At 39.9% G+C, this 16,247-nt stretch overlaps 1 protein-coding gene across 1 annotated transcript in view; it reads left to right on the forward strand.

Moving 5' to 3' along the window:
- The window catches only part of erbb4b (erb-b2 receptor tyrosine kinase 4b), a 259,023-nt gene that overhangs the window by 204,679 nt on the left and 38,097 nt on the right, over window positions 1–16,247 (forward strand). The window contains exons 15-19 of the mRNA XM_076108782.1: window positions 4,331–4,485; window positions 6,305–6,349; window positions 8,525–8,657; window positions 11,514–11,636; window positions 13,747–13,845. Coding sequence (XP_075964897.1) covers window positions 4,331–4,485; window positions 6,305–6,349; window positions 8,525–8,657; window positions 11,514–11,636; window positions 13,747–13,845 — 555 coding nt within the window. The remainder of the gene's footprint in view (window positions 1–4,330; window positions 4,486–6,304; window positions 6,350–8,524; window positions 8,658–11,513; window positions 11,637–13,746; window positions 13,846–16,247) is intronic.

The raw sequence follows: 16,247 nt of genomic DNA on the forward strand, positions 1-16,247 counted from the left end.
CGATACAGTTTAGAAGTAGTCGTTTCTGTTGTGTTTTTGTGGAAGTGTGCAAACATGGGAAGCAGAGGCCAAGTTCGGTTGTTGGCTTTGAGTTGTTGTTGCGTTCGTTGTTGTTGGATGATATTAGTTGGTTTGATTATCTTGGCTGTCAGTTTGATACCCCACAACCCTGCACTTGGCATCTTAGACAAGTGCTAGGGAGATGAGTGCTGTGAAGAGAATAACATGATTAGGGTTACAGCTAGTTAGTCAGAACTAATGCAAATTAAATAGAGGCTATGTTAACAGTTTTGGAGCATGTAGACATGTTTTGGGGTTAGATTCTTAAAATGTACTTCATACATGACTTTCAACAACTGTTTATTATGGTTTTCAGCCTGTGAGTATGTCTGTACATGTGTTTGTATGTGTGTGTGTGTGTGTGTGTCTTGTCAAGCTGTGTATAATGGAAATGTCCCAGAGTAACCTGTTGCACCACAAATGGATTACAGCAATCATGTTATGGCCACAGAGCCCATAGCAATTACATTACGGCTTACACAGAGTTATTTGATCGGCCTAATTCCCTCTGCGGAGAGAGATTGGAGATATGACTATAGCCATGAATGAAGGCTATGCAAAGGACAACATAAGTGATAATGGTAGATCTACAGTAGCTTAGGTTGCTAACTGAAGACTTAAGCTTAACTCAAGTATCCTATTGAATACCATCATTTTAGGCAAAGAACAAGATTTGTAAAAAACAGTTGCAAGTATGACAGATTGTTGCGTTAGCCATTTTAACAGGCAACATGTGTTAACCAGTGATTCTAGGGTCTTTAAACTTCTGTAAAAATTCCAGTAGAAAATAAAACACACTCCTTACTATTTAGCTACCGTGCTTACAATTATGCTTATATTTATTGTATTTGTATTGCTGGCCATCCGCAAATTATAAAAATAATCCCATCTGTTCAATTTTTGCGTCATTGTTCAGATGTTTCTGTTTCCTTTTCCTTTATTTACACACTTTGCTTTACACACTTTGTCTTGTATAGTAACCCGACAGCGTTTTGTTATTGATCATGTGTGTTTGAGAAAGATAACTCCGTTGAAGAAAGGGGCATATTCTCTCCTATCTTCCCACTTTTTACATCTATTCTTTGATCCCCTTTTCTCTCTTATCTCAAATAGGTTTATTTTATCTTTGAAACAAGTTGCAAAGCTGTTCCATTATGTATTGTCTTAAAAACAACTACTTTCATATATGATATCCACAATTCTTTCTATGAGGTCCTCCTATGTTTTGCAAATGTTGCAACACTTTGATAGTGAAACGCATATCTAAATATGATACATTTGAATCTGCTGGGATGGATACATGCGCTGTACGACCACTACATTGAATTGCCCACTGTCCTATTTATAGGAGCTAACACATCCATTTCTTTCCTATTTGTGCCATTGTTTCTTTTCTACCTCCTCTCGCCCCTACGCTTATTAAATCTCCACCTCATCATTAATGCTTAAAAGATTTTGTGGTTTAGTGTGGGAGTATATTTACAGACTACAGCAGAGCATGATGACTTAGTCTGTGCATTATATCATAGTAAAATGTCTTGTAAATCCTTCCTGATGCACCCGATCATGCCTTGAAAAGTATTTTATGTGGCTGCCCATCTTGACTATAAACTCTGACTTCGTAAAGATGAATTGTCAGTCTGCCTGAGATGCTGGTGTTTGTGCAAAAAATAAAAAAGGGAAGAGATAGAAATATAAATTTTCGAACACAACAGCTCACACAAACTTCGTTGTTAAGCGCACAGGCAGACCAATTTAAATTTACAGCAGGGTACTTTGGTTGCGTCGCTGTGCATCCCTGTCACTTTTTGGATGTCCCGATACCCTGCTGGACCAAACACTGTTTGTTTGCTCTGTCACATAATTTAGCTTGCTGATGTGATTGGACTAATGGATACACAGACTCACACACACACACACACACACACACATACGTACACACCAATAGCCATGGGTGGGAAGACACTCACAAAAGTGAAGTGCCAGGCTCATTGCTAAAGCCAGTGGGAGCAGCAAGACTTTCAATTTGCATAATTATACCGGGGTGGATGCATGTTCATATACACACACAAGCTACAAAGATAACACGCAGAGTTACTACATGCACTCAAACACACACACACACACACACACACACACACATGCATGCTTACAAGCCCTTGCACTGATGCTACTTCTGGTTATGTATGAAAAAGCACTCATCCACTTGCGAAAGGATCATTATCTTCCTTCACCACCATCTTTTTACCTTGGTTACCCCTTGTTTATCACGAACAGTGTGTGTGATTCTGTCCTACTTGTCACGTATACAGTTTGTGTAAATACATGTGTCAATTATTGTATGCAATTTGGACATCCACGTAAGTGTATGTTACTGAAATGCATGATTGTTGATCTGATTTCCACTCACTTTGTTTATGTATGCGTGTTTAATTAGGTACTTTTAGGTAATTAAGTACCTTTACTCAAGTACTTTACCTGAGTATAATTTTACTTGAATATTTCCATTTTGTGCTGTGCTACTATACTTCTACTCTACCGCATTTCAGAGGGAAATATTGCACTTTTTACTCCACTACATCTATCTGACAGCTATAGTTTCTAGTTACTTTTCAGATGAAGATTTTGATGATAAAAAGCTTCTAGACTGCAAAAGTATCAGTTTGTTTTACTCTCACTTATCACACATCTGATTGACACTCATTTTAATCTACGCAGCTGTCGGCACTGGCTTAGCGTTAGTAACATATTGTTACTCCAGGTTCTGTGAAGCGTAAGGACAGAGCTGTCACTGAGGCAGTTGTTGGTCTCTTGTGGCCCCGACCTGCGAGTTAAGAGGAGTGCGTAGTCAGCAGTCAATGAAGGTATTCAACAGTCAATAAAATGTTTTTCAATTCATCACCACAACCATGAGAGGTCCTTGAGCATACAGTCATAAATGAGCGGCTGATGGGTCCAGAAGTATGCGAAATAAGCTGTGGACAGATATAAGAATAAGTCATTTTACTTCTGATACTTTTGATTTAAATACATTTTGCCACGAATACTTACTCTCTGTCTCACACAAGTACAATTTTGAATGCAGGACATATTCTTGTAATGGATTATTTTTCAATTTGTATACTGGTTATTTTACTTAATTAACGGATTTTTATACTTCTTCCACCACTGGTTTGTGTATGTGTGTGTGTGTGTGTGTGAGATGTTTGTCAATGAGATGTTCTTTAGGCATTTTGATGATACAAGGCGTGTGTGGGAGAGCTCTTTGCCTCTCTGCCTCTCCTCCCCTACCTCCTTCCTCGCTTATATTAGCTCCATAAATCCTGTTCTAGGCGGATTGTTATGGTCATTGTGTGTGCTGTGAGCGATGGTTATTATCTGCCTGCTCCGCTCACACTGCTTTATGCGTCTCGTCTGCTCCCTCCCTCCCGTCCCTCTTTCTCTCTCTCTCTTATTCACATTATATCTTGCTCGCTCTTACTGCCTCTCTCCCCTTTACTGTTCTGCTTCCAAGTCCACTCTCTCTTTACCTCACTTTCCCTAATACTCTGTAGTACTTTTCACCTTCTGTCTTTTGCTCCCTGTTATCTCTCTTTCGTTCACACGCTTTAACTGCTACAAAAGCGCAACAATTTAATCTATACAGCTGCTAAGGAACCTGCACTTGGCAAGTTATTGATGTAGAAATATACCCATCAATCAGTCTACATTACACTCTGAGGCTACAGCAGATATTTCATCCCCTAAATTTGTGACACCGCAGATTTGTCCTTTATGCCAGGCTTCATGATGTCAAGTATAGTTAAAGTATATGGTCTCTACATAGGTACATTTGATATCAAACATGTGTGAGAGAAAGCCACTATACCACTGGACTCACTAGTGATAACCAAACCTTTTGCAAAAAGATCTCTTTTCTGTCTCCAAACTCATCAGTCATGAACAACTTTGTAGGAAGAAGGAAGAGTTAACATGTCACTAACTGCAAACCTACAGCAAAAAACATTTGGCTTTTCCTTCAATTCATTCAATGTATTCTTAGCGCTGGAATGCAGTGTTCAAACTCTGTACTGTAAAGCAGGCTTCGCTAGAAATTACTCATGCTACAAATCATAATTATGATAATAACAATAAAATAATTATAGCTCCCAGTTAAGTGCCCTGCTAAATGGCAACATAGAACCTCGCCGATGGTTATGCATACACATGTACATTTTAGTCAGAGCTATGTTTTCAAAAAAACCAATGCATTTTTTTTCTCTTTCCACAGGGCCCCGAGCGATGTGTGAAATGCGTCCATTTCAAGGACGGTCCTAATTGTGTTGAAAAGTGTCCCGATGGCCTGCAAGGTGCCAACAGCTTCATCTTCAAGTATGCAGAAGCCAACAATGAATGTCACCCCTGCCATGCCAACTGCACCCAGGGGTAAGGACAGTCAGGACAAGGACTGGTCAGAGGTGTGGGGTTCAATGGTCATAACTCTAGTAATGCATTTCTGTGCTAATGTATTGCACTTGCTCGGTTGGCTATTGCGTAGCACTACCATTTTACTGGTGAGCGCTGCAGCCGCAGTAGCACACCAACTAGCCCTGCAAGTTCCAACTACATCACCAAGCTTCCAGCAATGCGTGTTTCACAAGGACGCTCAAATGGATTTTCCTGTGCCGCTTTCTGGAGCGACAGGGTACAGACAATTTTTGATCATTGTCTCAATCTAAGACCATTTGCATAGTGGTTTATTAGTGCATAATCAGAAATATTCCCTTTCATTATCCACGTCCTGCAAACAAAAAATTATGATCCAACAACTTGCAAGATAAGAGAAATTAATAAAGAGGCAAAGCAGAAAAGGAGAGAGTAGAGTTAGAGGAGTCAGTGAAGTACCTTGCCACTCTCCGTCGCTCACTAGCCACTGATCGTTCAATGTAATATTCAACAAGGATTGGTAAGACATCACTTTGTATTGAACTCCACAGGGAGTTTATGTCACTTCCTTGTGTGTTATTTCTACTCTCCTGAGTGACAGCCTCCAGCTTGCTCGAGCATAGCAATGTAGTCGTAAATGGAAAACACCAGGCTGACAGTTGTCACAGGTATAGCTTTATAAGCAGATCCACCTCTCAAAAAACCTCGGCTGGGTGTAGGGAGAGAGATAGACAAAGAGGGAAAGAGACAGACACAGGGATGAAACCAATATCCCTTACTTCTAAATATTCAAAGGAGCATCAGAATTGTGACGCTAGTATTACGACTGCCAGACGCCACAGTGCGCAGTACACATGGGAAATTTGAAATATCCAGACAGCAGGACTGGTGAAATTTCCAGCAGAGATCTTTGCTTTCTTTCTGTAGACAATGTAGCTTTGTAATCTCTCACCCATGTGGACACACTGAAACTGAACCTTGAGGATAAAGTTGTGACTCCTACATGCTATCACCAGCATACACACACACACACACACACACACACACACACACACACACACACACACAGACATTGTATGTTTTGACAGACAGCAACAAAGGCTGTGGTGGACAGATAAGAGAAATCAATAGATCGTGGCTTAAGGTAGCTTGTAGAGTCAGGAATATGACCAGCACACCAATGTCCATACTTGAATGAAGTTACTTTGACAATAAATGGACGGATACAAAGTAATCCAGTTCCATCCAGTTAGAATGCACTCAGACTCACTGTAGAGCAAACGCCTTTACTCAAAGCATCTCACAGTAACATGAATGCATACGCTCTTGACAGGTTCCCTTTTGTTTGTCTGTCCCTGTGAGTTACTGTACAGTCACAGCCCCCACCAGACAAATAAATGTGATGAAAAAATAATACTAGTAGGGAATACATCCCAAACCATGTTTATCTACATGAACTTCAAACTGGATTATTTATTGTATATCTTGTAGTATCGTTCTCTAAAATGTGCAATTTAACAGATTTCCCAGTACATAATGAATAATACAAATGTGAATCTTATTATAGATTATTATATCCCTGGTGTGTGAATGTTGCCAAAGTAGTGAGCTGTAATACAGTAGGCCTGCATTAAAACAACTGAATTCAAGTCAACATGAGTGACCTTTCTCGCTAAAGTCTACACGTCCCATGACATGGGTTGGATTATCAAGCAAGCAAAATAGAAAAAGGCCACTGAGGGCAAATATTCCAAGCCAAAATGTAATAAACTAAATGGGTTCAGTTTTATTTTTGCTTGTCCTGTGTTTGTTTACTTAGGTGCATTGGACCAAGACTGCAAGACTGTATTGGCTGGATGGACAGGTACAACATTATTTTTCGTGTATTGCCTTTCATACGAAAACACACCTACACTGTAGCACACACCATGTACACACAGACACACGCACACCCAAAAGAATATCAGTAAGCAACGTCTCTGATTAATGGCTAGCTCTAAGGTCCAAAATCCCTGAGTGTCCTTAATGCCTCTGTGTGTGTGTGCGTGTGTGTGCGCACAAGCAATTTGCCTGGTTCTTGATAAATTGATAGTGCTTTAGCTTTTGTTCTGAGACTACTGGGAGGGTGAGGGAACAAATGCAGTTTACAGCAAATGGATTCAAGATTTCATAAGAGAAACAGTTTGGCATCAAGTGGCTCTGAGAATTGTTGGGTGGCGTTTGGGATGTGATTTTTTTTTTTTAAAGGAAAAAACAAGGCTTATAGGCAGGGTGAGCAACCAACACATAATAACTTACTTATGAATCTGGAGATCTGCAGCACAACACTGCTAACATAACTAAATCGTGCAGCAGGCTAAAACAGGACAGGATGCTTCAGAAGGACAAATACGTACTGTTAGATACATAGACAGACAAACGGATAGTCATTAATACTGATTAATATTCAGTCATGAACCTTTTACTGAGACCAATAGATGCATAAGAAACATTCACGTCTTTTAGAGATCTGCTGAAAATCAAACATTCCTCTTCTGAATTAGCCTTTGGGACAACAACAAGATGAAGGGGCACTGCAGCAGATTGGTAAATGATCAGCCCTTATCCTGTCCACGATAGCTGTGGCGAGGATACAGGAGTAGACGCCCAGCAAACCCCATGCTTAGCTTCCTGCTCTGAGGTGTCGTACATCTTGTAGATCTTTTACCGGTTGGAGGTATTGGCTTTTGGGCACGACTAAAAGTGGCTTATCAGAAACACATGATTGAACTAAGCCTTCAAAGGCCATCATTCCACCTGGCATTAACGCACATCTTGTGTGGAGATTGTGTGCATATCTGATTAAGCTGGATTAATCACTTCGTGTCACTTACTCATGTGATTATCAGTTTGATAAAATTGACGTCCTCATTTAACATGTTCCCATTTGGCAGTATCTTTCCAATTTGATTCAAGACGATCAGAGCTGCCTGTTGTCTGATATCTCTGTGCTCCCTGATTGGCTCCTTGTGCATGAATGCATTTTGGTCGTGCGTCAAATTGTGGGTGACCTTTCTTGTTGACTGATTATAAACTGATTATTATTGACGAGTGCGAGATACATACAAACACATGCACAATCTGTATCGGTTGTAGAGTATACCTGTTGGTTAGATATGAAGCTGCAACCAGAAGACAGCTTGCTTAGCTGATCCTAAAAACTGGACAACGCCAGGCTTACTATATCCACCTGTTTCTAAAGTAGCACATCTAAAGCCCACTATATTATACAGATGAATCAAAAGAAGCATGACCATGTTTTTTAATCAGAGATACATTTTACATTTAGAAGAATTAAGTTATCAATTCTCTCTGGTGGACAACCTATGTACTGTAATGGTGACACGGTATCTAAATTACCAAAGAAGATACCGACTTCTTCACGTCCCATGAAGCCGACTGACTGTGATAACATTGTATGGAGTGTATTCTCGCAGTCTGTGATATACAGTCCTGATCAACAGCCTTTCTCCTTTGATTAAGGACAAAGTCTCAGTATGCCTTGATCAAATTAAGTTCTTTGATTACCGCAAAAACAAAGTGGGGGTTGGCTACTGGAAAGCCAACCCCTCCCGCTCAGTTCTGCATAAACTCTGAAGACAGTTTGGGGATCATAGCAGGAAAACTGTCTAGAGGCTTGATTTCAAATGACAGCATCAGTATGGTGCTGAGAATTCACTTTGATGGTTTTTTCCATGTTTTTGATCTCAGCCTTGGTTTCATAAGAGAGGGCAAAGAGAGATGTTTGGTACCAAAGCTTAGCATGAAAAAACATACAAAAACTGGATGTGAAAAGGTTTTAAAATCGCCCAAATACGTATGTACTTAGAGACATGTTTTATGTGTTTGTTGACAGTAACTGTCCTTATCCTCTCTAACCCCCCACCCCCTGGAGATAATGCGTCATGCTTTCTCATTGCCTGCATCCTCATCTGTCTCTTCATCATCTATTCATTTTCCTCCTTCCTTCTTCTTCCCCTCTTCAATTCCTTGTCCTCAGAACCCCTCTGATCGCAGCAGGGGTGATCGGCGGCCTCTTTTTGGTGGTGATCATGGTGCTGAGCGTGGCGGTGTCTGTGCGGCGGAAGAACATCAAGAAGAAGAGAGCCCTCCGTCGCTTCCTGGAGACAGAGGTGAGCAGGGCGGTCGATGAAGAAAGCGAGGAAGGAGAAACTGACGCATGTCGCGTTGAAAAATGATGTCAGAGGACTGTGCATGACTGTGGATCAAAGGATATTGGTGGAAGTAGTATGACCTAATATTGTATGTTTTTGACTCACTAACTTGTCCATAGCTTACAGACTCAAAAGCATTAAAAACATAGTGGAGAGACAGGAGTTGAAAAGATTAAAGGGAAATTTATGAAAAAAGTACAAACAAATAGTTTTTTTTTTTTTCCTTAAGCGATTTTACACATAATTTATCATATGACGAATATGCCATTAATTTGAGAGGAAAACAAGATCAAAACATAGGAAATGCTTAAGGACATTTGTCTGAATTTGTATGATTACAATGTTGTATGTGTGTGTGTGATAAGTATAGCAATGTGAGTGTGTGTGCATTCATATCACAGACACTGGCACATTTTGTACAAAATAGGAGAAAGCCAGACTGAAAGACAGAGATAAGAAAATGAGACTTCATGTCTCCAGATGGTGAGTGCGGAGGTGGTCAGAAACTCAGAGGCTCAGGTGTTATCCTCCCCATAGTATATTGGAGAGGACACTTCTGTTTGGAAGAGGTATGGGACCATACCATTAGAAGCGGAAAGGGCACTCTTCCTTTGTGTTACAACAAGAAGAGCACATCATCTAATACACTTGTGAGAATAAGGTCTGCTTTCACCGCTTTCTCCCTCTTCAGAGCACACAAGTATCTGTAAAGTGTCTTTGCCAATAGCTTCTATAATGACGAAATAGCACAGATAATGCTTATTATCTCACTTCTGTCATCTATGCAGACCTTTATACTGTCGCTGTTTCTTGATTACTTATGTATTTTATTCTTCACATTATATAGCTAACTGTCATTCTTAATGCTAAGGCAGAATGTGCTGCAAACAACATTAAACGGTATCTGCCAAAACTGGTGCATGTTTATTTTAAATAAAGTATTTAATAACTAATAAGAGACTACTTTTTTACTGAGCGATCACAAAAACTAGGCAGGAAACTATGTAAGGGCTAGGCAGGTGTTATGCCATGTGCAAATACTCTGGCACATGACCAATAGAACTCCAGCAGATTGTTAATTAAACCTAAAAAAAAAGTAAACATGTGAGTTTCCTGAGTGTCAGTACTGGCGCCACTGGGAAATCAAAAAGCACTATGTAAGCCATTTAGAATATCATCCAAGGGTTTGTATGGTCTTAAATGGGATAATGGACCAGTGTATATATTTAGCCCACAAATGTAATTAATCTATAATTTATGATAATCTAATTTCTATTATAAGATATTCTTGCGATTGTTATGTTCCTTGGGTTGTGAAAACAAGATGTTTTTTTCTCGTCTTGGTAAGAGTGCTCTCGACCACTCGTTAAAATGTTCTCTTACCTGAGAAAAGAGCAAAAAACGAAGTGATTGCCAGCAATCAATGGGTACTAAACAAAAAAAGAACTGATTGTGAGTATAGTTTGTTCCTATAGGAGGCCCATTGTTGGTTTCAGTACTGCCTTGTACAGTGAGAAGGTGGACAGATCCGATGTGCTGTACTGTGGCTGCTACACAGCCTCCACATCTTCAGCACTTCTAATGCTGAACAGCTCCCCGCACAGTGGAGTAGCATACAGTAGTGTGTGTGTGTGTGTGTGTGGATGGATCATTGCTGAGACATCTGTATTGCCCTGTGCGTGTTTGTATATGCTTGTGTGGCCCCCGCCTTCCTTGTTTCCACCCTGCAGAAGCTGATTTGTTATTCCATTTAAATGAAGAATAGCTATTGTTTTTAATCAAATGGTAACCACGAGCCAGAGGGACATAAGCTGCCAACCACAGCCAGGCTGATTTACACTCCTGTTCAGTTTTCCTCTCTCTGCCCTCCCTCTCTCTCTAATCTTCCGCTCTTCTCCTAATTCTGCTTATATTGCTCCCTCTCTTATGCTTTTGCTTCCTCTGACTAACTCAACCACTCGCTTCTCCATCGCTGTCTTGTTGTTGTTGTTTCTGCCACATTTCCTCTCCGCTCCACTTCTTCCTCCCTCCCTCCCCTCATATAATCTTTCTCCCTCACTTGCTGTTAAATCTGTCCGTTCCTCCACTTGAGGAGTAATGAGACAACAAAAGTGTCAACTCCTTTTCAGGCTCCATAATTATCCACACCACCAACACCTCTTTCTCTTGCTCTCCGTCCACCTTTCTCCATCTCCCTCTTCTGTTCACATATTAAATCTCTCACTTGTGATATTGAAATGATAATGAACTGGATTCGTCTTGTTGGAAAAAAAATGTCATTGTAACCCTACTGTCCACTGAAGTACTGGGCCGTTACTTATTAAGATGATTTTAATGTAAAGTGTCTGAGTACTATGAAAAAATGTATTATTATTATTAAGATTAAGATTAGTATTGTGCAACAAATTGCTTGACAAGATTAATGTTTTTTTTAGATTAGATACAGTAAATATTGAATTCAAAATACACTATTTTAAGAAATGATTCTTGTTTGAGGAACAACTTAAATTGAGAGTAACTCCATAAGAATTGTTGATAAAAGTTTAACATTATGATTTCCAGGAAATGATGTCACAGTTTTTAGAAACAGCCTTTTTGGAATTGATTCAAGGAACAGTTGTGTTAGTGAATATTAGCTAAAAGTACTAAAGTAAAGTAGCTGTTACTGCGTGTACCACATGGTCTTGAACATGGTAATGTTTTGTGTTCCCATGATTGTCCTTAAGATAAATCACATATAATTGCTTGTCAGTGTAAGTGATATCAGGTATTTCAACAATTGAATGACTTCTGTTTCACTGGATGTGTTTTCAGCTGGTGGAACCTTTAACACCGAGTGGAACTGCACCCAACCAAGCCCAGCTTCGCATCCTGAAGGAGACAGAACTCAAAAGGGTCAAGATTCTCGGGTCCGGGGCCTTCGGGACTGTTTACAAGGTAAAATGCACAAAAAAATGAAATAATAATAATAATAAGAGTAATAGTTTCAGGTTGTGCTTGAATGAATGCTCAAGTAGAGATCATGATGTGAGATCGTGAACAAAAATAGGAGGACAGGAGAGACGAATTGCAAGATCGTTAATGACAGGAAATGAGACGGAAGGCTGGAGGCGTGTGATGAAAATAATAAGTAATAGCAGACACGGAGACCCCTGGGGTTACAGTGAAATAAAGGGTATCTGAAGTCACCATCAGTGTGATGATGTGTTGGCGAGAGGTAGAAAAAGATACAGCTGAAATTATAAAGACCAGACTCTCTCACTGAAATCATCATTGGTCAATTTGTAGATCCATCCATTCACAATATAGCACATTTCTATGTCAGAGGTATGGTAGCCGAAGCACAGGTGTCCTTTTTCCAAATCAATATCTTGCACATTTCCTTGGGGAATCTCCGGGCATCTCTAGGCAAATAACAGTATATTGTTCATTCTGAGTTTCAGAGGTGAGCACTAGGACCATGACAGTTTTCCTTGGTGGCCATCAGAGAGCTACTCAGATATCCTCCTCTGGATCCTCTTGAGGAACAGTTAGTTGATTTTGAGATCTTATCAGTCAGCAAGATATCCTACCTTCAGCAACTTGATTGCTCAATATTATTATGGTACAACACAGAGGCCATGGGTTGTATAGAGGGTAAGCATCCAGGCTGACTTGAAAATTGAGTGTTGTACTTTGCAAAACTTCTCTTTTCACCAAAATGCCTCACTTTCTCTTTACACAAGCTCTATTTGTTGAGCTGCTAACGTTTCTGTTTTCTTTGTATTTTACTGACAAACGCACATGTTAGCACACAAGACGTAGTGCGTAGCAAGCCAGAGACAATGAACAGGTAAAAAAGGAATCGGAGGATAATTAAGGATAATTAACCTGAACTGGAATTTCTCTCAGAGATCGGCCAGATCTGTTGCAGCGTAATACGTCTCCTGAATTTACACTATTTCAGAGTTGACGGCAGTAACTTGTCGAGAAACGAGGTAAAGCGCCTAAAATGTGGGGAAGAATAAGATCGCAAACTGAAGTTTCAAAATATTCTCAAAATCTGCATTGCAAATGTTATTATGGACGAGTATTTTATTTGGAATAAAATACATTTTAGAATGCAGAAAATGGATTTAGGTGGGAAACACTGAATTTAAACTATGTTATGTGATCACTTCAGAGGGTAGCCTTAACTGGTAATCAGTCCAGTTTTTCATCATTTGTAAGACCCCAGGACTCATTTCAATCCTCACCTGGCAGAGTTGACCAATCGACCCTTGACGTGGAAGTGGATATAGTGCTTGTATTGGGAGGAGTTGTCCTTAATGTCACGTTGAGCTCCAACGCAAACCTGGTTTACAATGGACAGTGAATTTATTAATGGTACAATCTGGAAATATTCAATCTAAGTACTGTAGCAATTAGATAGAGGAATATTGCTGAAATCCTGAGATGTTTACAAAACAACCATGCTAGCTAGGACATAAATGTACAACATTACATATCCCGAATGCAGTTAATATGAGTAAAAATAGCAATTAATTCTGCTAAACATCCACCTAAGTGTGGGTAGACAGACTGTTTCAAACGGAGGCATCACATTGGAGTTACAGCTTTGGGAGGACAAGTGTTTTAACTCTATGAGCAGAGGTGTTGGTCCTTCTGTCACTGGGGATGTGTAGTCACATCAGGGCAGAACAAAGGTGGAACACATTTAGAAAAAGTTGAGAGGCACTTTATTTCTCTCCTCTGTTAAATGCTTTGGCCACTTTGGCAGCTGCTTAATCACTTTAATCCCACCTGAAATTGGATACTTCAAAATGATTAAATAGTTTTGCCCAAGTCTTTTTGAAGGACAAAATCAAAGGTAATCATACAGCATGCAGAACATCTCATAATCTGCCAGTGAGACTATGGAAGATGGTTATTAAGACAGCTGACAAATTCAAGGTGAAAAATCCTTAATTTATTAATTGAGATTCCTCCTGTTCAAATCTTTAATATGTTTCGCTTAATAAGATGTTTGGTGACTTGGTATAACGACTAATCGGTTGTGTTTCTTTAGGGTATTTGGATCCCAGAGGGTGAAACCGTGAAGATTCCTGTCGCCATTAAAATCCTAAATGAGGCTACAGGACCCAAGGCTAACGTGGAGTTCATGGACGTGAGTATCTCGAAAACTCCCAAATTAAACAGAAGAAACAATAAATGACAGTTTCTTCCAGTTTTCCATCAGCTGAATTGTATATTTTATGAAATGTTGTCATATTAACGCATTACAAGCCATGTTTGGTTAGGTCAGTCCAACAGATACAACATATACCTATCAGGGCACTGTTGCATTGGTGACTTAACCCTGTGACCTGTTAACTGTCTTATTTGGCCAGATTGAAACCACTACTCAGTAACTTTTGAATCACCTCAGTTGATGGAATGACGCTCTTAAGAACAAAGTTTAGACTCCAAAGACACCAGAGGAGAAACCATCAGGGGCCCCTATACACACCCACGCACGCACGCACACACACACACACACACACACACACACCATGCCACAGGCACCCAGCCCAGTGCAAGAGGCCCTATTTAAAAAATATTCACAGCACGGCTCATTTCAAAAGGAAAATTAAAAAAAGGAAATTATCTCCCTATGATGATGCAATGTAGATGAAATATCCTCCATCAACACACGCACACATACAGACGCAGGCGCTCATGTTTTGCACTTAGTTTGACAGTCTAAGAGGGAGAATTTTAGAGTGTTGGCTTTTCTATTTCTATCAGGACATCTTTGATGAACATTCTTTGTGTGTTTAACGTAATGCTCTATGCGTTTTGAGGGCTTGTCTGGCAATCAAGAGAACCAGTTATCAGTGACGACATGATGTTGGGCTTTACTGTAGAAAGAGGGATGGAGATGTGAAACTCTAAATATGCATTTACCAGCAAAACATGCATTTAAATACTATAAGTTGTCCGATGTATGCATGTCTCTACATGTGTGCGTACCATTACATATAGCCAGCTTCCTCACCCCTAGTTCTCCATCCAACTCACTCAGATGGGGTGACAGAATATAAACGGTAAATTAACTTATTGTCACGGGTTATCGAAGGTAGACACCTTCCTGGGCTGGGGGAATTCAGTCTAGTGATCTTCTAGCTGCAGGCCACATTCACTTGCCACCGACTGTTTGAAGAAGTCACCGAGAATTGATCATTATTCAATCCGTGTTTGTGTGTTTGGTGTATGTTTGTTTCCTACTCCTTACCTGTGGAGCACAAAGAGGAGGGAAAGTTATTCTATCAAATGATCCAAAGATGTTTGGCCCAGTTAATAATGCCAACACCCCCTTCCTGCTGCCAGTGTCTAACAGGAGGGGAGGGTGTCAGTACCCAGCAAGATTGTCATACGTGTATGTGTTTGCAAGTGCGTAAGAGTGTCTATGTTTATGTGTGTATGTATTCACAATAGTGGCTAAAGGCAGAAAGGGCATGTTACAGAATGTTATTTCTTTGAAAGCCAAAATCCTGCTCAAAGCTTGTTTTGTTCAATCAGTGCACTGTGGACACATACTGTGTTAAGTACTATTATGTATAATGTATAGTTACACCGAATAGATGGTCTATATATTGTGTTTGGTCGTGTTTTTGTATCATTTGAATAATAGATTGCGTATGTTTGTATGATACTACGATCGTATTCTTGCAAACTAATAATAATATTTTTTCTTATTCTAAAACTGCCGCACATAAAGATGTTGACACTGCAGGCAAGTTCAAAGCTCTATTAATAATGCACTGGAGCCGCTTCTTCATATGGACATTACTATACAGTAGCGTATTCTCTATTAGCAACACTTCAGACCAAACCAATGGAAAGACAGAACTGCCTGTTAAAGGACAGCGACAGATGATTTACAGCAATCTCACCTTGGTGTAGTTGCTACATTTTTAGTCAACTGCAAAGCATGCTGACAGTCTTGTGAAGCATTGAGTCACTTTGATGTTGAGGTTATGAATAAAAATCAGCTGTTTCTTCGGGAACCTTGCTGCTTGCTTCAAGGGGAACTTCAGCCTGAAACAGAATAAGGGATCATGTGGTCTGTTACACTTCAGTCTACACTTGTAAACAAGATAAACTTTGCCAGTGGGGTTAAGTCTTTGAACTATAGCTCCTGCATTTGTCTTCTGACACTAACTGAAAGACTACCTGCTTGGGCACAATACAACACATTATTAATATGGTACTTCTATGTTTTCTTGTTCTGAATATGCAAAAAGAAACACAATCTAGTCAGTGACAAATTCATCAAAAAAGAAGTGTAAGTGTGTTTTGTGACCGGATTTCATGTACAGCTTTATCCAAATAAGGACTCAAAATGATCAAAAGGATCTAAGATCAAAATAACTAAATTACAGAAATATATTTTCTGTTTGTGTTTTGCTGAAACAGTTCGTTGTTGCCTGAAGTGAACAACACTATAGAATCTGTTGACAGACCATTTCAGATGTCAAACTCTCAACCCTTCCCCCCCCCCCCCCCCCCCCCCCACATGCCTGAGTG

Source organism: Anarhichas minor, unplaced genomic scaffold (genome assembly GCF_050575085.1).
Source record: "Anarhichas minor isolate MPS153535 unplaced genomic scaffold, ASM5057508v1 ptg000004l, whole genome shotgun sequence".
Taxonomy (NCBI): domain Eukaryota; kingdom Metazoa; phylum Chordata; class Actinopteri; order Perciformes; family Anarhichadidae; genus Anarhichas; species Anarhichas minor.